General features: G+C 45.3%; 1 protein-coding gene across 1 annotated transcript in view; it reads left to right on the top strand.

Moving 5' to 3' along the window:
- The window catches only part of SLIT3 (slit guidance ligand 3), a 609,330-nt gene that overhangs the window by 424,225 nt on the left and 166,908 nt on the right, over positions 1–18,197 (top strand). The window contains exon 6 of the mRNA XM_027084345.1: positions 10,495–10,566. Coding sequence (XP_026940146.1) covers positions 10,495–10,566 — 72 coding nt within the window. The remainder of the gene's footprint in view (positions 1–10,494; positions 10,567–18,197) is intronic.

An 18,197-nucleotide genomic window follows, 5' to 3' on the forward strand; every position in this document is an offset into this window, starting at 1 on the left:
GATCAGGAAGACAGGTGTGAACCTGACTCTCCGATCTATTAGCTGAGTTGCCTTGAAAATGCTACATAACCTCTCTGAACCGTGGTTTCCTCCTGTGTTTACAGCTAGTCCTACTGCTGTGAAATAAGTGCTTTAATGGAAGGATGACCCAAGGGTCAGGAGGTTTTGGAGAGAGTGGTTCATTTTGCCTGAGTTTGCAGAGGAAGGTTTCATAGAGGATGTGGCCTCTGAGGAGGGCCTTGATGGAGGGGAAGGGATTCCCCAAACGGAGGAGGGGCAAAGGACCAGCAAAAGTGAGTACGTGGTACTCTCCCCTGGTGCATAGCGAGGGTGAACAGTGCCATACTAAGGAGTCTGGGCCATTTACAGAGAAACAGCATCACCTGCAGTCATTATGGGTGTAGACAGATCTGGGTCCAAAGCCGAGCTTAGAGATGAAACTCTTGATGCCTCACTTGCCTCTTCTGTAAAATAGGGGTGGTGTTATTGTGAGACCCAACTGAGAAAAGATATTGAAGATGCTCAGCTCAATACTTAATGCCTACCAAACGTGAGTAGGTACTGCGTGCGGTGATTATTGTGGTTGTGTTGTTGTAACAGTTACAGCGTAAGGCCGCAAGGTTTGTGTACGGATTAAGCCATGTTAAGATGAAGAAGTCATACACCCTAGATGACGGTGTGGCATTTGATCGGTTTAGGTGCTCAGTACATTACTTGATTGGTTATTAACTGCAAATGGCCACGAAGAAAAGGGGTTAAATTTTGTAATTACCCTTCTTAGTGGTTCACGCCTACGGGAGTTATAAATATGGGCCTGTATGGATATCGTTGTCCTGGTAAGAGAAAAATTTGTATTGTCTTCCGTACAGGGTTTTGATGCCTTCTTGCCTTTCAATCTCATATCAGCTGGAGAAGTGCAAAAAGCACGTGAGTCTGAACTGCTGCCCTCAGTCCAGAAAGAATATATTGAATATCTCAATAATAGATTCTTTGGTCTGGGATGCAGGAAGAAGGGATAAAAGGATAAGCTCAAATCACAGCAGGATCTGAGTAAGATGAGCAAGAACTTTCTCTTAAAAATCTCATAAGAAATTGACCTCAGGCCCCATAACTTGAGAGCCGAAAGAGCCCTTTGAGATTAGGAAGACGAATTCTTATATTTAATATTCTTTATTTCAAAGCAAAGAAAATTAAGCAAGGCCACAAATACATTTTCAGAGTGCATACATTTCATAACTTTCATACCCAAAACTTCTTTTCAGGCTAAATGTTATTATCTCCATTTTACAGACAAAGAAACTGAGACTTGGGAGCATGGATGGTGCATAGTCTGTTCAGGCTGCAGTAGCAAAATACCATAAACTGGGTGGCTTACAAACAGCAGAAGTGTGTTTCTCACAGTTCTGGAGGCTAGGACATCCAAGATCGAGGTGCCGGCAGATTCTGTGTGTGCTGAGGGCCTGCTTCCTAAACAGCTGTCTTTTTGCTATGATGGAAGGGGCAAGGGAGCCCTTTTTTTTTTTTTTTTTTTTTTGCGGTACGCGGGCCTCTCACTGTTGTGGCCTCCTCTCCCATTGCGGAGCACAGGCTCCAGACGCGCAGGCTCAGCGGCCATGGCTCACGGGCCCAGCCGCTCCGCGGCATGTGGGATCTTCCCGGACCGGGGCACGAACCCGCGTCCCCTGCATCGGCAGGCAGACTCTCAACCACTGTGCCACCAGGGAAGCCCGGGAGCCCGTTTTTTAGGGCCTCTTTTATAAGGACATTAATCCCATTCATGAGGGCTTTGCCTTCATGACCTACTCACTTTGGGGGATAGGCTTCAACATCTGAATTTGGGGAAGATACAGACATTCAGTCTATAGTATTCTGCCCCTGATCCCCTCCAAATTCATGTCCTTCTCACATGCTAAATACATTCATTACATACCAATAGACCCACACTCGGTCCAGCCTCAACTTAAAAGTCTCAAGTCCAAAGTCTCATCTAAATATCACCTAAATCAGTGATATGGGTGGGACTTGAGCTATGATTCATTGTGAAACAAAAGCTGTGAACCTATGAAATCAAATATATATATGTGCTTCCAAAACACAATGGTGGGACAGGTATAGGCCACATAGATGGTCCCATTCCAAAAGAAAGAAATAGGACAGAAGAAAGGAGTGGCAAGTCCCAAGCAAGCCCAGAACCTTAAGACTCCAGAATAATCTTCTTGGACCCCATGTTCTGCCCTCCAGGCCCACTGGGGCAGATGTGAATCATATCAATCACATGGCCAGAAATTTACAGGAGCCCTCGTCTTCCATTTTATAAAAAATGGGTAGCAGGGCTTCCCTGGTGGCGCAGGGGTTGAGAGTCCGCCTGCCGATGCAGGGGACGCGGGTTCGTGTCGCGGTCCGGGAAGATCCCACATGCCGCGGAGCGCCTGGGCCCGTGAGCCATGGCCGCTGAGCCTGCGCATCCGGAGCCTGTGCTCCGCAACGGGAGAGGCCACGACAGTGAGAGGCCTGCGTACCGCAAAAAAAACAATGGGTAGCACATGTTGAGAATTGGAAATGTGACTAAATTCAAGGAAGTCTTAAATTTCTACAGGAGAGATCCATGGGATTTTTTTTAAAGGGAAACAAAGAACTTTCAAGGTCTTAGGAGGCCGTCCCTGCCCTCCTGTGATGCAGGCTCACTGTGTGGGGGACACCCTGGACTTCAGACCAGAGTAGTACTGCTTACCATCCCATATTTGAATGAAAACCAGTGTCCCACCTGGGCTCCGACGCCTGCAGCCACTTCAGTATCGGAAGAAATACTCTTCTGCTGTGCTTATGGGTCATATTCTCACAGCTGGAATAATTTACCCCTAGAGCCCAAAGGAAAAATTTCCAAAATGCCCATGAGGGTGAAAAAATGTTAAAACTCACTACAGTTTGTGCTGGTTGATTTAAAAAGAAGTAAAACACAGAGACATGGGAGATAACTTTCAGGCTTGTTAACAAAAGCACATTTCATCCTTCCAGCTTCTCACTCCCTCTCCCCTCTGCCAGGGAGGAACCCCAGATGGTTATCGCTCAGGAGTGTAACTAGGGAAACCACAAACCGACCCCCCATCGCTATGGAGACAGCCTTTTATTTGTTTAGCCTCTGAGTATTCATGACATCAGCAAGGATGCCTCTTACAAAGAAATTTTAATTGCCAACGAGGAAGGTTAAGAATCACGTTGGAACATTTCAGCCACTTTGAAGGCCCCCACCAGTCCTGTTGCAGGTGTGTTCGCAAAGCGACAGCCCATTTTACAGTAGCCGCGGTGAGGAGCTTTCTGGAGATGATATAACCAAAAGCCAACTTTGTGAATCAACAGACATTTTAAGGCGTAGGGACATAGGTGAAGGGATGATGTGCCGAGAATACATGTTTCCAACAGAGTTATACACTAAGGTGCAAAACCTTCAGGTTTACCTGGGACGGAAGAGTTTCCCAGGATTGGTCCCAGAAGTTTCAGTGCTAAAATGGGAGAAGTTCTGGGCCAACCTTGGCAAGTTGGCCATCCTAGCTATAAAGTCCTTTGGTCCTCATATCAGGTTGACACAAGAAAGGCTGGATCTGAGGCATGTCTCAAAACATGAGAGCACGTTTTGCGAACAATAACCAAACTTCCTCGGTCCCCCTTGGTCTAAAAGTTGCTGAGAAAAGAAATTCTCTCCTTGTGAATATGGGATGTCTTCGTTTGAATTGCTTTTTGTTTGCTTGGTTTTTGTTGTTGTTGTTTTATCTAGAAAAGCCAGAAATTTGTTTCTGAAACTTGTCCAGAATAAATGAGAGCTCAGCTTCTTCCCAACAACTGTCCTTCCTGCTGAATTAATTTGCAGGGATTTCTAACACCCCGCCACACACACACATTTTTCTGCACAAATTCATTTGCCAAATCCCTGACAAACCGGAAACTATGTAAACACAGAAGTGGAGTTATTGATATTTCCCAGTGATGTGTAAAACACGCCTTTATTCTCCAAGGTCTGGCGTGCCGCTTTGGTGCTAATCCATCATCTGTGTTTGCATTATTGCAGAGCTGGCTTTCAGGAGCATCTACTGGAGTGGGTGCAGTTATTCTCCCGCTGAGAAGTTGCATATGTCAAACAGCAGTATGATATATACTAAATAAAAGGTATCATGCTGGCCATGTGGCGAAGTATGCATAACGATGCTTGGTGAAACAGATCCATGCTTCAATTTTTCACTAAGTTCTAGGCAGGTGTTCTGATCAGAGACCTTAGTTAACCTAGGACTCTGTCCTCTGCAAAGTAGATTTGGTTGGTTGAAGTTTGGGAATGCTAACCATCACTTAATTATCTAAATATCTCTGTAAGTATAACTGATGGAGGCATGTTAAATTTCAGAGGTCAATATCACTTTCTTTACCTATCTTGTAATATGCGTTTTCATTTACATGCATACAATAGGTAGATAGTACATGTAATTATTATGTAGAAAAAATAGGCATAAAGTTCTCAGTTCTATAGACAAGAATCTTTGTGGATACATAAATAATTCATGGATCAGTAAACATATCTATATGCAGTTATTCTTAGGTCTGGTGGGCAAGTGTACAAAATGTGCAAAATAATAGATTCAGGTCTTTTTGCTCATTTGAGATGTTGTTTTAATGTGGAATTACAGTAGCTCCTTAATGATGAGAGATAGTGACAATTCATTAGCAGACTGTGGCTTGGATCAAGTGTTTGATTTGCGTACAAAGTGTGACCAGTACTCAATTATATGAAGTGTATGCATTTCTTTTGAACACGATTTTTTTCCTTTTGCCAGTTAAAATAACCTTGAGCTTTATTTTGTTTCTTCTGAAGAGCCCAGCCAGCAGAAGACAACTGCTTCTGTAATTTGGTCTTCAATAATGATTTTTTTAGAATGTTAAACTGTCATATAAAGCAACCTTCAGAAACACTACTGGATTTCTTGTTTTCTCCTTAAAGGACAGTTGGCTAACAGGAAGAAACGGAATGGCAGGTCAAGGCTACTTCATGTTTTGTCTTCTGGCTTGCTTTAAGAAAGCAGGTTCTTTTTTTCCCAGGTTGGTTTTGTTTTGTTTTGTTTTGTTCATAGTTGCAACATTCTGTTTCTCCTCAGTGTAGAAAAAGAAATACACTTCGAATATGTTTATGTTGGAACATATCTATTTCATTAAAAACAAATTCAAATTAGTTTATAGAATTCTCTTATACCTTTTAAGATAACTGAGATATAAAACCACAGGTGGTAACCTTCCAAATATTTTCAAAGGATTTCTCACACTTCATTCTATACCCCGGTACCTAATCAGTGTGAACATCTAATAATACTCAGTTGCTCTTATAGGTTCATTAATTGTTGTATTCCGAGACCATAGACTTGCTTTGAATTTCTAGTAAGGCTTCCCTTGTGAATTTCATGCAGCAGCCCTTCCACTTGTTTTGCGCATTTCATGTAGATCCTTTTGCTGGGAAATTAGCAAACTGCTTAACTCCAAAGGGTGCTGAACTTTAGCTACTTCTCCCATTTAGCATTAGGAGGACTGCAGCTAGAGTCGCTGCAGTCCTATAGCAAAACACTGCAGCTGAATTTTGGGCCCAGGGTGACAGTGCCCTGAGGCTAGGTTTACCGATTTCACGGGCTGAGATTCTTGGGACCCACAGAACATCAGGATGAGAAGTGAACATCTGGGTAGGTGTACCCTGGTATGTAGACCTTGCATCTAGATAGCTAGTTGGAAATTCTTCTTTTCTTTCAGCTCTCCAAAGCCTATTTCTGGAGCTTTCTATTTTCGAGGTATTCCTCACGGAGTCTCAAATGCATCACTGAAATCATGAAATTTTCCGTCTTCTCTTGTTGTTGTGCAGTGGTGGTTGGGAGATAGATAGATCCTCTTGATACTGTAATCAGGCTTTTTTTAAACCCCTTTTTAAGGATTTAGATGTGCTTCTTTTCATCTTTGAACTGCAGAAATATTTCTATCCTGCTTCAATGATGAAATTTGAAATTGTGATGGAAAGAGATGAATTGTGATAACATTATGCTTACAAATGGGAATTCTTACAAAAGCACTATCTCCCTGTCTGCTGTTTGTGGAGATTATTTTAAGTCCTCACTCACGCTGACTTTGCTTTCTGACTTGTTTATATTCTCAGAGTATAAAAATACAGTAGTCAGAAAGCTCCTCTCGGGGAGTCTGCATTTAGTTCTTGTTGGAGGATTCCTTTCTAAATGGACTCTGGTATCCTTTTAGCACTCGCATTGTTTGCCGAAATCTGAGCTGCCCAGGGAAATTAGAGCAGTTAATTTAATATCATGAACGTTTGGGGGCTTCTCGCCTTATTCACAGGCAGGAGAGTGTAAATCACATTGAGTATTCTGTATAAAGTAAGAGGACAATGCAAGTCGCCTCCAAAACATAAACAGCCAACCTTTCCTCCATCCACTGCCTTCCTGCTCTCCACCTTTACTCTGCGCCCATGGAAATCTCCCTTTCTTCCAAGCGACCTTCCCAAATGCTGGCTGGCAGAGATCTGTGTGGCAGAAAGGCGGCCCCCCCACGTGCTCGTGAAGGGAATGCTCCGTCATTATTGTTAGCGCTGGGGCCATAGGGCCACAGCCAGAACAGTGTTGCTCGTGGCTTAGAGCTTTCTTCCATATATTTTGAGCCCAGCCCTGTCACACTTGCACTAGAAGGACTCATTCTGCAGCCATACGTGACCAGCTGTGGAGTCCCTGGCACTAGGCAAGGCATGGGGGTAGGTTATTTCGTGTGGCAAGAAGAAAAGATTAAAGCAAAAAAAAAGAAGAAGAAGAAAAGATTCAGTAGCAGTACAAAACACACTTCTTATTGCCAAGGAAAAATAGAAAGAGAGCTCCCAGGCACTTTCAGATGGCTGAGTTCTTAGTGCTCCCGTTTCCGAAGTTCCTTTTGCACCTGCCTCCTGAGTAACGGTGTGTGGAGGGGGCAATGGGCTTTTCTGATTTGTTTTTAAGAGGTTCTTTGCATGAGTCTTTTCAAAGGCACCATATCGACCTTTGACTTGAGAGCTTAGAGCATAGTCGGCAGCCTCCATCCACCCCCAGAAGCAAACTGCTAAGTCAAATGCTTTGGCCTTAGCTCTGGAAGGTTCTCTATGTGCCTATTTCACTTCTCTCCCAACACCCACAAAAAGATGCTGGGTTTGCTTTTATTTCGCCTCCCCTCTCCCGTGCTTCAGGACTAACTTGTGTTGTGTCTGAGATGTAATTCTGAAAGAAAACTTGTCGGATCCAAGTGTGTATTTACTTTGTTTTAGGGACCTAGATTATTTGCAGGAAATATCAGAATTGATTGCAGACAATTAATGAGCATTTCATGAACGCTCTGATGCTCAGTGCCATGGAGATGTAATAGCTGGGAAGTGAAGTAACTTGGGTTTTCGTTTCCTGACAGGACCCTCGCAGGCCTTTACCCCGTAGATTTCTGTAAGGAATGATGCATCTTGGGAAGGACTCTGACCACCAAGGCAGGGATACTGTTTATCTGTGGCTCGAATGAAAGGAGACAATCTTGGTTATAATAAATGTCTTCTAGAAAAGCACACTTCAGCATAAATATTTTAAAATTTGATACATTTCATGTGTTCCAAAATACTCTATAAAATACACCCACAGAGATGCTTATATTAAAGCTTGGTTTTCCCCATTATTCATGAAGAACTAGGTGTCGACTTGTGCCACCCCGTGAAACTATTTAAACATCACATAATTGATAACGTACTGGAGATCTCTGCTTTTAGCCTTAGAATGAGCAGCGTCCTCTCAGAGACTCTGTCTCCACTGCTCTGTATCCTGAGTGGCAGACTGACTAGTGGATTTTTTTTTTTTTTTTTTTTTTTTTTTTTTTTGCGGTACGCGGGCCTCTCACTGTTGTGGCCTCCCCCATTGCGGACCACAGGCTCCGGATGCGCAGGCCCAGCGGCCATGGCTCACGGGCCCAGCCGCTCCACGGCATGTGGGATCCCCCTGGACCGGGGCACGAACCCGTGTCCCCTGCATCGGCAGGCGGACTCTCAAGCACTGCGCCACCAGGGAAGCCCAGACTAGTGGATTTTTTAAAATCTTTTGCACATCTCCTTCCCCCCCACCCTTTTTAATTTCTTTCTACCACTTCATGTTTTCTCTTCTTTCTGTGAGCTTCTTCTCCCCTGCAGGTTACATACTTTTCATGTAAAAGTGTACATTTAGAGTATCCTGTTTGGTTTCTGGTGCACTCATAAAGAAAAGGAATAGAAAACGCTTCACAAATCCGGCAAATAAATAACATTCTAATAGCCAGGACCTCTCTAAAATGTCTGCACGAAAGCAGGTGCCCCACAAACTACCATCTCTACGCACTACCCCAGACTTCCCGATTGGATGATTTAGGTACTTTTCTACTTAGGCGGATGGTACCATTTTTGCCGAATTCAGCATGTTCAATGAACAATTTCTTGGACCCAAAAGCCAGCTCCACTGCATTTCTGCTTGGTAAGGTTTGGTGGCCTTGGCGTGGAGCAAGCGTTGTTAATTCATTGGCACTTAAATGCTGATAAATCTAGAAGTTGGGCAGTGGTAGCAGGCTGCCTTAACAGAACCTCTGCGGGGAATCAGTGGCCCCAATGCTTACAGGAGCTCTACAGAAAGGCCACTCAGTAAACTCTCGTTAAGGGAAGAATTCAGGGTAGCAGGAACTACTCTGAGATCCCGTGTGATTTGGCGTCAGCAAGGACTTTGAACGCTAGATGTAGAATTTGTCAACCTACGGAGTGCTTTTGCTTCTTGAGATACCCATTTCCTGCTAATTCTGTAATCCTAAACACCTAGTGTGTTGTATCGGGAGCGTCTTTTGAGATGGTTCCATTCCGCATGAGACCGCGGCAGAGCCCGTCTGCTGTGATGTTCTCCATCACTCTGATTCTACGTGTTTCATTCCTGCGTATTTATGCAATCCTGCATCTATATATTTTTTCAGTGATAATAGGATTTTAATTGTAATTCCACCTTCCTTCGGCAGAATATAAAATGCTCCAAGAGGGCTACCAGAGGCAACTTTGATATATCTTCTGCAGAGAGTTGTCTTGGAATAGATTAGCACAAGTTTCAAGTGAAAATTCCAGCATCAGGAGAACCCTGCACTTGAGAGGGGCTGATTTTATCTGAGACAAAAGAAAGAAAAAGGAGCCTAGGAGGGAGTTTTTCAACACAGTCACACTTCTTTCTTTTTTGTTTTTTTTTTCTTTTTTTTAATCGGAGTATAATCGCTTTACAATATTTTTTTCCAGTCACGCTTTTCTCCTGGCCCCCAGCATAAATGATATTTTGTGTGTGTTCCGCACACAAAATATAAGACAGCCTGGTGATAATAACCATTTTCTATATAACATCTTTTTTTAAATTAAATTATATATATATATAATAGATGATATTTAAGTTGGGGTGTGGTCATGGTAAATCTTCTGACTTACACATCAGGCATTTGAGATAGTGGAATCTATTTGTTATCCTTCAACTAGAATAACCTCAGTCCCCAGCTGGAATATATATGAGTCAAGGCATCTTCTTCAAAGACATGATTTCCGTGCTCAGAAGATGGAAAGGGACATAAGAAAAAAAAGTCCTGAAATAGGTGCATTTAATTCTCCCCAATTTAAATTTAAGTGGTATATCTTTAAGGCAATAAGGATAGTCCTTTTTTCCCGCATCCAGAACGCTTCCATCAATGAATTTCTTTAATGTCGATGATGCTTGGTGCAGTTTGAGGGAATCTGTATTTAGTCAGAAAAGACTTCAATAGAATGACCTACCAGATGGACCCCATAACAAAGCAGAGAGACATCAAACCACCACAGACATTTGGTGCTTAGAATAATAAAAAGACTATAAAATTAGATTAGTTGAGTCTAATTTGGAATTGGTATATTCCCCATGCACCCTCGCTGCTCTTGGGCAGATAAAGCCTTGAGATTTAGCACTGTGTCAGAGCAGAAGACCGCAACTTCCAGTAAAAGGGAGACAGGGAGAGGGAGAGAGGGAAAAAAAAGCATTCTGGGAGGTCACGGAGGGCAGAGCAGTGACCTCCAATGATTTACAGGCCTTTAGCTTAATGAAATTGTTTCAGTGACATGACGGTAAGAGCTCGTAATGGATTGGATGCCCTAATGTAATGAAATTACTCCCTTCTGCCTAAAAAAAAAAAAATGCGCAATTAATATTTACTGAGACCTGACAGCCTTTGGTGCGCTCGTCTGTGTAGTTCCCTCAGACAGTCAGAGAGGAGAGACAGCAGCGTGGCAGACAGGCTGGCTCTGCACGAGCTCCTGGCGGGGACGAGCAGAGCCGGCGAGGGTGGAGGGACAGGCGCTCGGGGGACCAGGGACACCCGGCCCAGACTGCCCAGCTCCTCAGCACGGCCCCCACTCAGCCTTCATGCTCTTCCCTTGCTTTTCCACAGGCAACTAGACAACAACCGCATCAGCTGCATTGAAGATGGAGCCTTCCGAGCGCTGCGTGATTTAGAGATCCTGTGAGTTGATTTTGCGATCGCTGCCTTGTGTGCGTGTGCGTGCGTGTGTGTGTGTCCGAGTGAGGAGGAGAGGGGGGAGTGTGTGTGCCTGGGGGGTCCGTGTGGATGCATTTCTGTGTCTTCTGCTGCAGTGCTATTAAAATTGCGAACCGGGAGATCCCTCCGGCTCACCTTGGCCAAAGTGTTTGCAGGCAGCAAAGTGGGATTTCTCTCCTCCCACAAACTGGGGTTACTGCTAATTAAGTCTCAGTTGAGTCCTTTCTCCCCCGATGCTCCCGCGGTATTTGTTGCTGGGTGAAACAGATGGGCTGGAGTAGACCCCCAGCGCCTGCCAGAGCAATCAGGAAGCGTCGAGTGTGGGCTTACTTATGGAGAGGCAGGTTACAGGTCTGGGAAATGAGAAAGGGGTAGCACCAGGGGGTCGGCTGGAATTACCCAGAATCAGAAAGCGACTTTAACACGGGACCAGGGGGAATGCCAAACAGCCTGGTAAAGTCCAGTCATTGCTGTTGCACTTGAGATCACATCTCAGGATTAAATCCAAACTTTAAGCAGTAACCTTAAAGTGACAAGGGCTTGGGGGGGGGGGGGATGAGAGGAGGTGCACCCCTCCCCAGAAGACCACCCTGCATACCTTGTCTAGGAAAAATGTGTAGCCGCCCTTCTGTGTTCTGGATTTTCAGATGGGTCCAGCTAAGGACACCTGATTTCCAAGGGGGAAAGTCGGCTAGGAGGCATCCTGGGGTCAAACTCAAATTGAATTGTGTGAGAAAACATTTTGATTGTCCTCCCGCATGCCCCAACTACACTTCCAGCTGTCCCTGATTTGGGGAAACCTGGAGAGGAAGGCAATACAGCCTAGCAGAACTTGCTTCGGGAGACGTGCGGTTCGGTCCTGACTCAGCCCCTCGGTTAGCTGCGTGACCTTGGGCAAGTCCCTTCTGTGCTTGGACCCTCAGCTTCTCATTTGAAAAATGAAGGGGACGGTTGCTTTATCTTGGGGGTGACTTCCCCTTTCCAAGTTCTGTTAACTGCTTGCTTCTAAAAATAACTCTGATGCTACAGTTCTAGCCAGAATGATAAGCATAGGATGTGTTGAGCATCCCCCTGAAAATTAAATAAATAAGTAAATAAATAAATTACGTAGTCACCAGGTTACATATCTCTGACTTCCAGAAGAATGAATAAATGTCAAACAAATGAAAGAACAAGTACGTTAACATGTCCCTTTGTCCATAAGGGAAGGAAGGTCCTCCTTCCACCATCTTTTTCACCTGGCCCCGCAGACAGTAGCAATGGGTTGGAGACATCCTCTTCACGTTGTGTGAGGGGAAGGTAATTCCAAGAGGAATCACGGGAAATCAGAGAGGATGCTGATGCTGCAAGCTGCTGGAAATTGGATGAAAACCGAGAATTCCCGGTACAGAAAAGGCAGGACCCACAGCCAGAGAGGTCGGGTTGTCATTCCTAAGATTGATGGTCTCTCCTCACCCAAACTCTGACCCCGGAACCGGCACCAAATGTGTGTCTGCTAGGGAGAGGATGCCAGCCCAAATTTAGTAACCCAGGACTCCTCTTAGCAAGAGGCTGGAGCTGAGAAGGGTAGGCTCGATTTTCCCTGCCTGCAGAAAAAGCCTCTGTAGAGAGGGCTGCTAGGAGCATATCACCTTCTTCTCGAGAAGGATGAGAAAATTCCCTGGGAAGAGACCAGGAAATGGAAGTCACCAGCTGCCACAAAACAGCTGTGACCACCTGACAGCCCACATGTTAGTTCTCTCAACTCAGAGTGGTGTCATCTTGCCTCACCAGGAAGGCTGTCTTCGGGGAGAGAGAAGGGCTGTACAGTCAGACACGCCTGGGTGAGGAATCCCGAATGTGGTGGCACTTTGGCCAAGCTACTCCACCTCTCTGTTTCTTTAACTTTAAGAGGAGATGCCCTGTATACTACATAGGAGGGGATCTCTAAATGATGTCCTCTCCACCTCCCTAACTTTCTCCCCACCATGCCCTCATCTCCATCATACTCCTGTCCAGGACAGAATTGGATTGCCCCTCTCTACTCTGATAGTTGCTATCAAAATATATATTTATATTTTATGCAGATACACCAGGTCTCTCAAACTTGAAGCTTAAAAACCCAGGATGGAAAACAAAAAGTTCTCTTTCCCCATCGTTATAAAGACCCCCCAGGATCTGATTAGTTTATCTTCTCAATTCCAAACAAAGCTAGATCAATAGCTTTTTTTTTTTTTTTAGCGGTACACGGGCCTCTCACTGCTGTGGCCTCTCCCGTTGCGGAGCACAGGCTCCGGACGCGCAGGCTCAGCGGCCATGGCTCACGGGCCCAGCCGCTCCGCGGCACGTGGGATCTTCCCGGACCGGGGCACGAACCCGTGTCCCCTGCATTGGCAGGCGGACTCTCAACCACTGCGCCACCAGGGAAGCCCAATAGCTTTGTTTTAAAGATACTCTCATTTGGCTTCACATGGCTAAGCACTTAAAATTAATCATAATCAAGTATTCCATGGGTTTTTAATTTCTAGCAGAGGCACACAGCTTTGGAACCATCCGTCTTCATGGTGAGCCATTCTGAAATTGGCTGGAGCTGACATCTCCATTTAAAGAACCTCCCCGCCCTAACCCCAGACCTTCCAAATCTCATCTACGCATTGACATTGTATAATACTTCTCTGTAATCACAACTTAGACACCATAAAGAAACTTGACAATGAAATAATAAATAGAAACTAAGTGAGGGCATCATACATTAACTTAATAAATTCTTCAGAGAGAGAGAGACAGAGACAGGGGGCAGGAGGGAATTCAAAGCACTCTGTCCGCACAAAGGTCATCTCTAAGTATCTCAAGCTTTTAAAGTCTGCAAGTCAAGAAGACAAAATACAGTATTTCGGGTGTGTTTTCTCTCTGACACTAGGCAGCATGAAGTGCAAAATAAGGAAAGACTCCTGATTACCTCATGGAAAGCTCTCTCAAAATTAACTTAAGTTTAGGGACAAAAACTACTAGTGAAAATATTTCACATGGGATCACCCTGTTATTCCATCCTTTCTGTGGATGGAAATGCTATAAAACCTCTTTCTATCCAGTCTGAGGTTGGTTGCACTGAACCTAGGGGTGGGTCTGGGCGGGAACCCCTAGCAGTAGGAACTGTGCAACGTTAGGAAAGACTGTGATATCTGCCCACCTCAACCTCATTTTTGACTCATGCCCAATGGCAGATGTCCAGCACAGAGTATGGTAGACAAAGGAAGAGAGCCACCACCCTCCCCTTTTCAGGTAGCCAGAAAAGGGAGTGAGAAGGAAAGCATAGTACGGGCGAAGCAAGTGATAATAGTGGCGTTTGTTGTGCAGTTACTAGTACCCAACACCAAAAGCAGTACTTTTACATCGTTATCTCTTTGCATCCTGACAACCCCTCCGTGAAACTGTTAGTGTCACCCTCCTTTTACAGAGAGATACCCATTTCAGAGAAGCCAAGTAACTGCTTAACTAGCCAGCCGCAGAACCTGTGTAATTAACCCTTCTACCAAGCTGCCTTTCTGATCTGTGTTGCTAAGGCTCTCGTGGTGTTGGCTGCCCTGAAGCATGGCCAACGTGTGCCGCAGGGTGGTGTGAACTGGCCCCAAGAGCTGGTCTAGGCAAGCTATCAGTGACTCGTGGTCCTGCCGAGGAGAATGCCAGAGCCTCCCGCAGCTTGTAAAATTGTCCTTCCCTTTACCCAGGGATGGCTCCCCACAAAGTTGAAGGTAAATCAGACTCACAGGAGAAAGAAAATCATCCTGCTTTTTCACTGACTTACATTCTAGTCCCAACGATGACTTATTCTCACTTCTGGACGTCACCAATTGATTTTGGTACTCCACGGTGCTCCGTTCTCTAGACCTCCCTAAAATACAGCTCCAACTTTCTGTATGGAGCTTAAGGTTCTTAACTGAGGGACCTTGCTTTCTGTGAGTCAGACGCCCTTCTGTTACACAAATCATGGACCATTCATTTCTGCTTGATCTGTACACTTGGCGGTTCGCGTACTAGGTTTTCTCTGAGTAAGGCGTGTTTAAACCACGGTCGAATATGCCAAGACTGCGTTTCCCTGGCTGGTCAGGAATCATTTGTGGAGGTACTCTGAGCCCTGGGTTTCTAGCCCCCGTCAGCTAGGTAGAGGACAGCCAGGCGTGTCACCAGTTTTACCAGGCTCCTCTCTCCCCGACATGCCATCTTGGGTCGGAAAAATGTTTAATGGGAAAAAAATTAAGAGTATGGACAAATGAAACAAAAATGAGACAACCTAGTTAATAAATTATTTAATTTTGTTTCAACAGTATTGCAGGAGAAGGGAAGAGATTCTCAGACATTGTCTCCTGACTACTTGTAGCAAATCAGAAGTTCAGTAGATATGCTGCCAAAAATGCCAGGCTAAAGATGTCAGGAACACATCCTGAAAGCGCTTTCCGTGAGTGGTCTGCCCTTGATAAATCACTAGTACTGGCCAGATTTCACATAGATGTGACAGGTCTGCAGATAACCTACGAATGCTGTTTTGAAAGCCTCACTCCCATTTATGTCACTTACCAATTTTGGAAGTTCAGTGACATCATCATAGGCTGGTTCTGGAAGGACCTTAGCTGTCTCCAGGATGACCTCTTATTGTTGAGATAAGGCTCAGAGAGGTTGAGAGCAGGGTCGGGACTGGAGTGGGGCCCGCCTCCTAACATTTTGTACCCAGGGCACCCCACTTCCCTCACCCAAGTCCTAGCCCTGTCTAGGAGACAAGACAATAGCAACAGCAAGTTAGCGGTAGCAAAGGACTAGAACCTGGGTCTCCGGACCCCTGATCCCATGTTCTTTGCCCACAGTGGGCACCTGCAGGCAGTTAGGCTGTTTAGAAGAAATCCCCTGGTAAGACTGGGGATCCTCAGCACAGTTGTCCTTTCAAACCTCATCATTAAATGTTTTATATTATTTAGCAGGTTGGGGGAGGGCAAACTTTAGTCCATGACAGAATCAAAGAAAGATTCTGCTTTCAGCTCCCTCGAAACCAGAGGTTGCAAACTAGATCACAGACTACATTGTGGCCACAGATGAGGGATTTTTAATCCCATGGAGTGTTTTTTACCATAATTATATTTTTTTGCAGTACGCGGGCCTCTCACTGTTGTGGCCTCTCCTGCTGCAGAGCACAGGCTCCAGACGCACAGGCTCAGTGGCCACGGCTCACGGGCCCAGCCACTCCACGGCATGTGGGATCTTCCCAGACCGGGGCACGAACCCGTGTCCCCTGCATCGGCAGGCGGACTGTCACCCATTGCGCCACCAGGGAAGCCCTACCATTTTAAATTAGCATTTCATATTGCAAATTGATGCTATTTTTTGTAAAAGTCCAGAATTCCAGCTTTGGATTTTGGTGAACCAGAAACACTGGCAACCCTGAGCTGCATTTCTTCATTGCAGCGGTCAGCTGTGACTGAAAAGCACATACCCTCCGTAGATGGGGTATGTAGTCTCCACTTTCCCACTGACCTTCCCCCATTTCAGTTACCTGCCAACCCACGCAGCCCCTGCTTTAATCCTGCCAAGAAGCAAGGCTGCACTGTGCGCCACCCTAGTGCCAGATACCAGGGACAGTAAAGCTTTAAATGAGCAGGTCCTCTGGCAGATCAAACTCTAAAGGCGAGAGCTTACCAGAATTGTTGAATAGACAACACAGACAGAGCTAAGTAATGGGGAGTCGAAGACTCCCAGACTGGACAGGGGTACCTCAGAAGCCATCAGGTGCCCATGAGACATGATGTCTCATGTCTCATCTTCTGGGAAGTTCTTCTCAGGAGTTGAGCTTGCCTCCAAATTCCCTTTGATTCTAAAACAATTATAATTGGGTTTATTCACATGATGAGAAGCAAGAGACAAATACCTCCCCCCCTGTTTCTTGCTCCCTAGACCCCAGCATCAGCCTGGGTAATGAGCTCCCTTTCAGTCCACGTTTAGAGAGAAGAGAGTCGAGTCAAAACGGTGATGTGAATTAACCAGACTTGTAGCATAGTTCTACTTGAACCACCGCTGGGCAAGTATGACATGGCCTGACCCTGAGCCCTACTTGTAGATACAGAAAGCGAATGTAAAAGAAAGTCCTTTTTTGATATAAGAAGGCAGTGAAAAGAAATTGACACCAGTCCTGATACCCAGATCAGGGTGTGCTCACTCTCCTAGCACAGGGTGGTTGTCCCAGCTGCAGGGTGCTGGATACTGGGTGTTGGGACATTTATAGACATGGTTGGTCCAGTTCAGAAAACCCAGCGCTTAATGCAAGTAGTGGCGTGTCCTCCACTTCAAATGACCTTCCTCTGGGTATGGAACCAGATGCTCTGATTAACAGATAATAATAATGTGTTGATATATAATGCAATGATATCATACCAATTAGTAGTATAGTTATTATAAATATTATAATTGTTGTTATAGCCTCCATGTTTTAGCATCTTCTATCTTCCAGGCCCTGTGATAAGATATCAGAATGCAGCATTTTACATAACCCCGTTCTACACCCTTGCAAGGTAGATCCTGGTAATTTCCTCATTTTACCAGTGAGGAAACTGAAGCTTAGAGAAGTTGAATAACTTGCCCAGGGTTACACGGATAAGGATAAGAATGGGATTGCTCTTCCAGTATCAAATCCCCTGCACTTAACTGCTCTGCTACCAAAATAAATTAAAATTAAAAAGTACATCCTAGGGGCTTCCCTGGTGGCGCAGTGGTTGAGAGTCCGCCTGCCGATGCAGGGGACGTGGGTTCGTGCCCCAGTCCGGGAAGATCCCACATGCCACGGAGCGGCCGGGCCCGTGAGCCGTGGCCGCTGAGCCTGCGCGTCTGGAGCTTGTGCTCCGCAACGGGAGAGGCCACAACAGTGAGAAGCCCGCGAACCACAAGAAAAAAAAAAGTACATCCTAGAGAAACAATTATATGCATTAGTGAGATTATTCACTGTAGTAAATGCCCAGAATAATTCAGGAACCACAGACTTTCTTTTTGAAAAGTTGCCCCCTAGGGTGCTCAGATCTAAACCTATGACATCAGCTTAATCAGCATCACATCCCGTTCCATGAGACTGCCCCAGACATGGCAGGAGGCAAAGGCTGAGCTGCTGGAGTTACAGTCCTCCCTTAGCACTGGTTGCCAAACCAGCTCCACCAAACTGAATGGTTTGGGGTTCATTTCCTTGAAAAAGAGAAACATTCTTACCAATTCTTAGGCCAGTTTTGGGGATTAAAGGAGATACCTCAGTCGTATGTCTAACAGATGCCGCATCAGGACGCTCATAAAAATCAAAGAAAATACTCCTATACTGTTCACTGCCTTGCAGAAACCTGGCACATAGTAGGTGGTCAGTTAAAGTTCATGGAACCAAATTGAGTTGAAATTACCAGTCGGCTCTCTGCATCCTCTGGTGCCGTATCCAGCGGATCCCAGATCCCCGCGGATCAGTCTGCTGTTGGTTAAATCCGGGATGCAGCACCCGTGGATGCAGCGGGTCGGTTGTAATTAACTGAATTTGAAGCTTACCCCACCCCAGTCTCTAGATTCTCTGTTTTGACGTGACCCTGAACAGAACTAAGGTT

The sequence above is a fragment of the Aethalodelphis obliquidens genome, unplaced genomic scaffold, assembly GCF_003676395.1.
Source record: "Aethalodelphis obliquidens isolate GAN/ISIS:26980383/991018 unplaced genomic scaffold, ASM367639v1 scaffold52, whole genome shotgun sequence".
Lineage (NCBI taxonomy): Eukaryota > Metazoa > Chordata > Mammalia > Artiodactyla > Delphinidae > Aethalodelphis > Aethalodelphis obliquidens.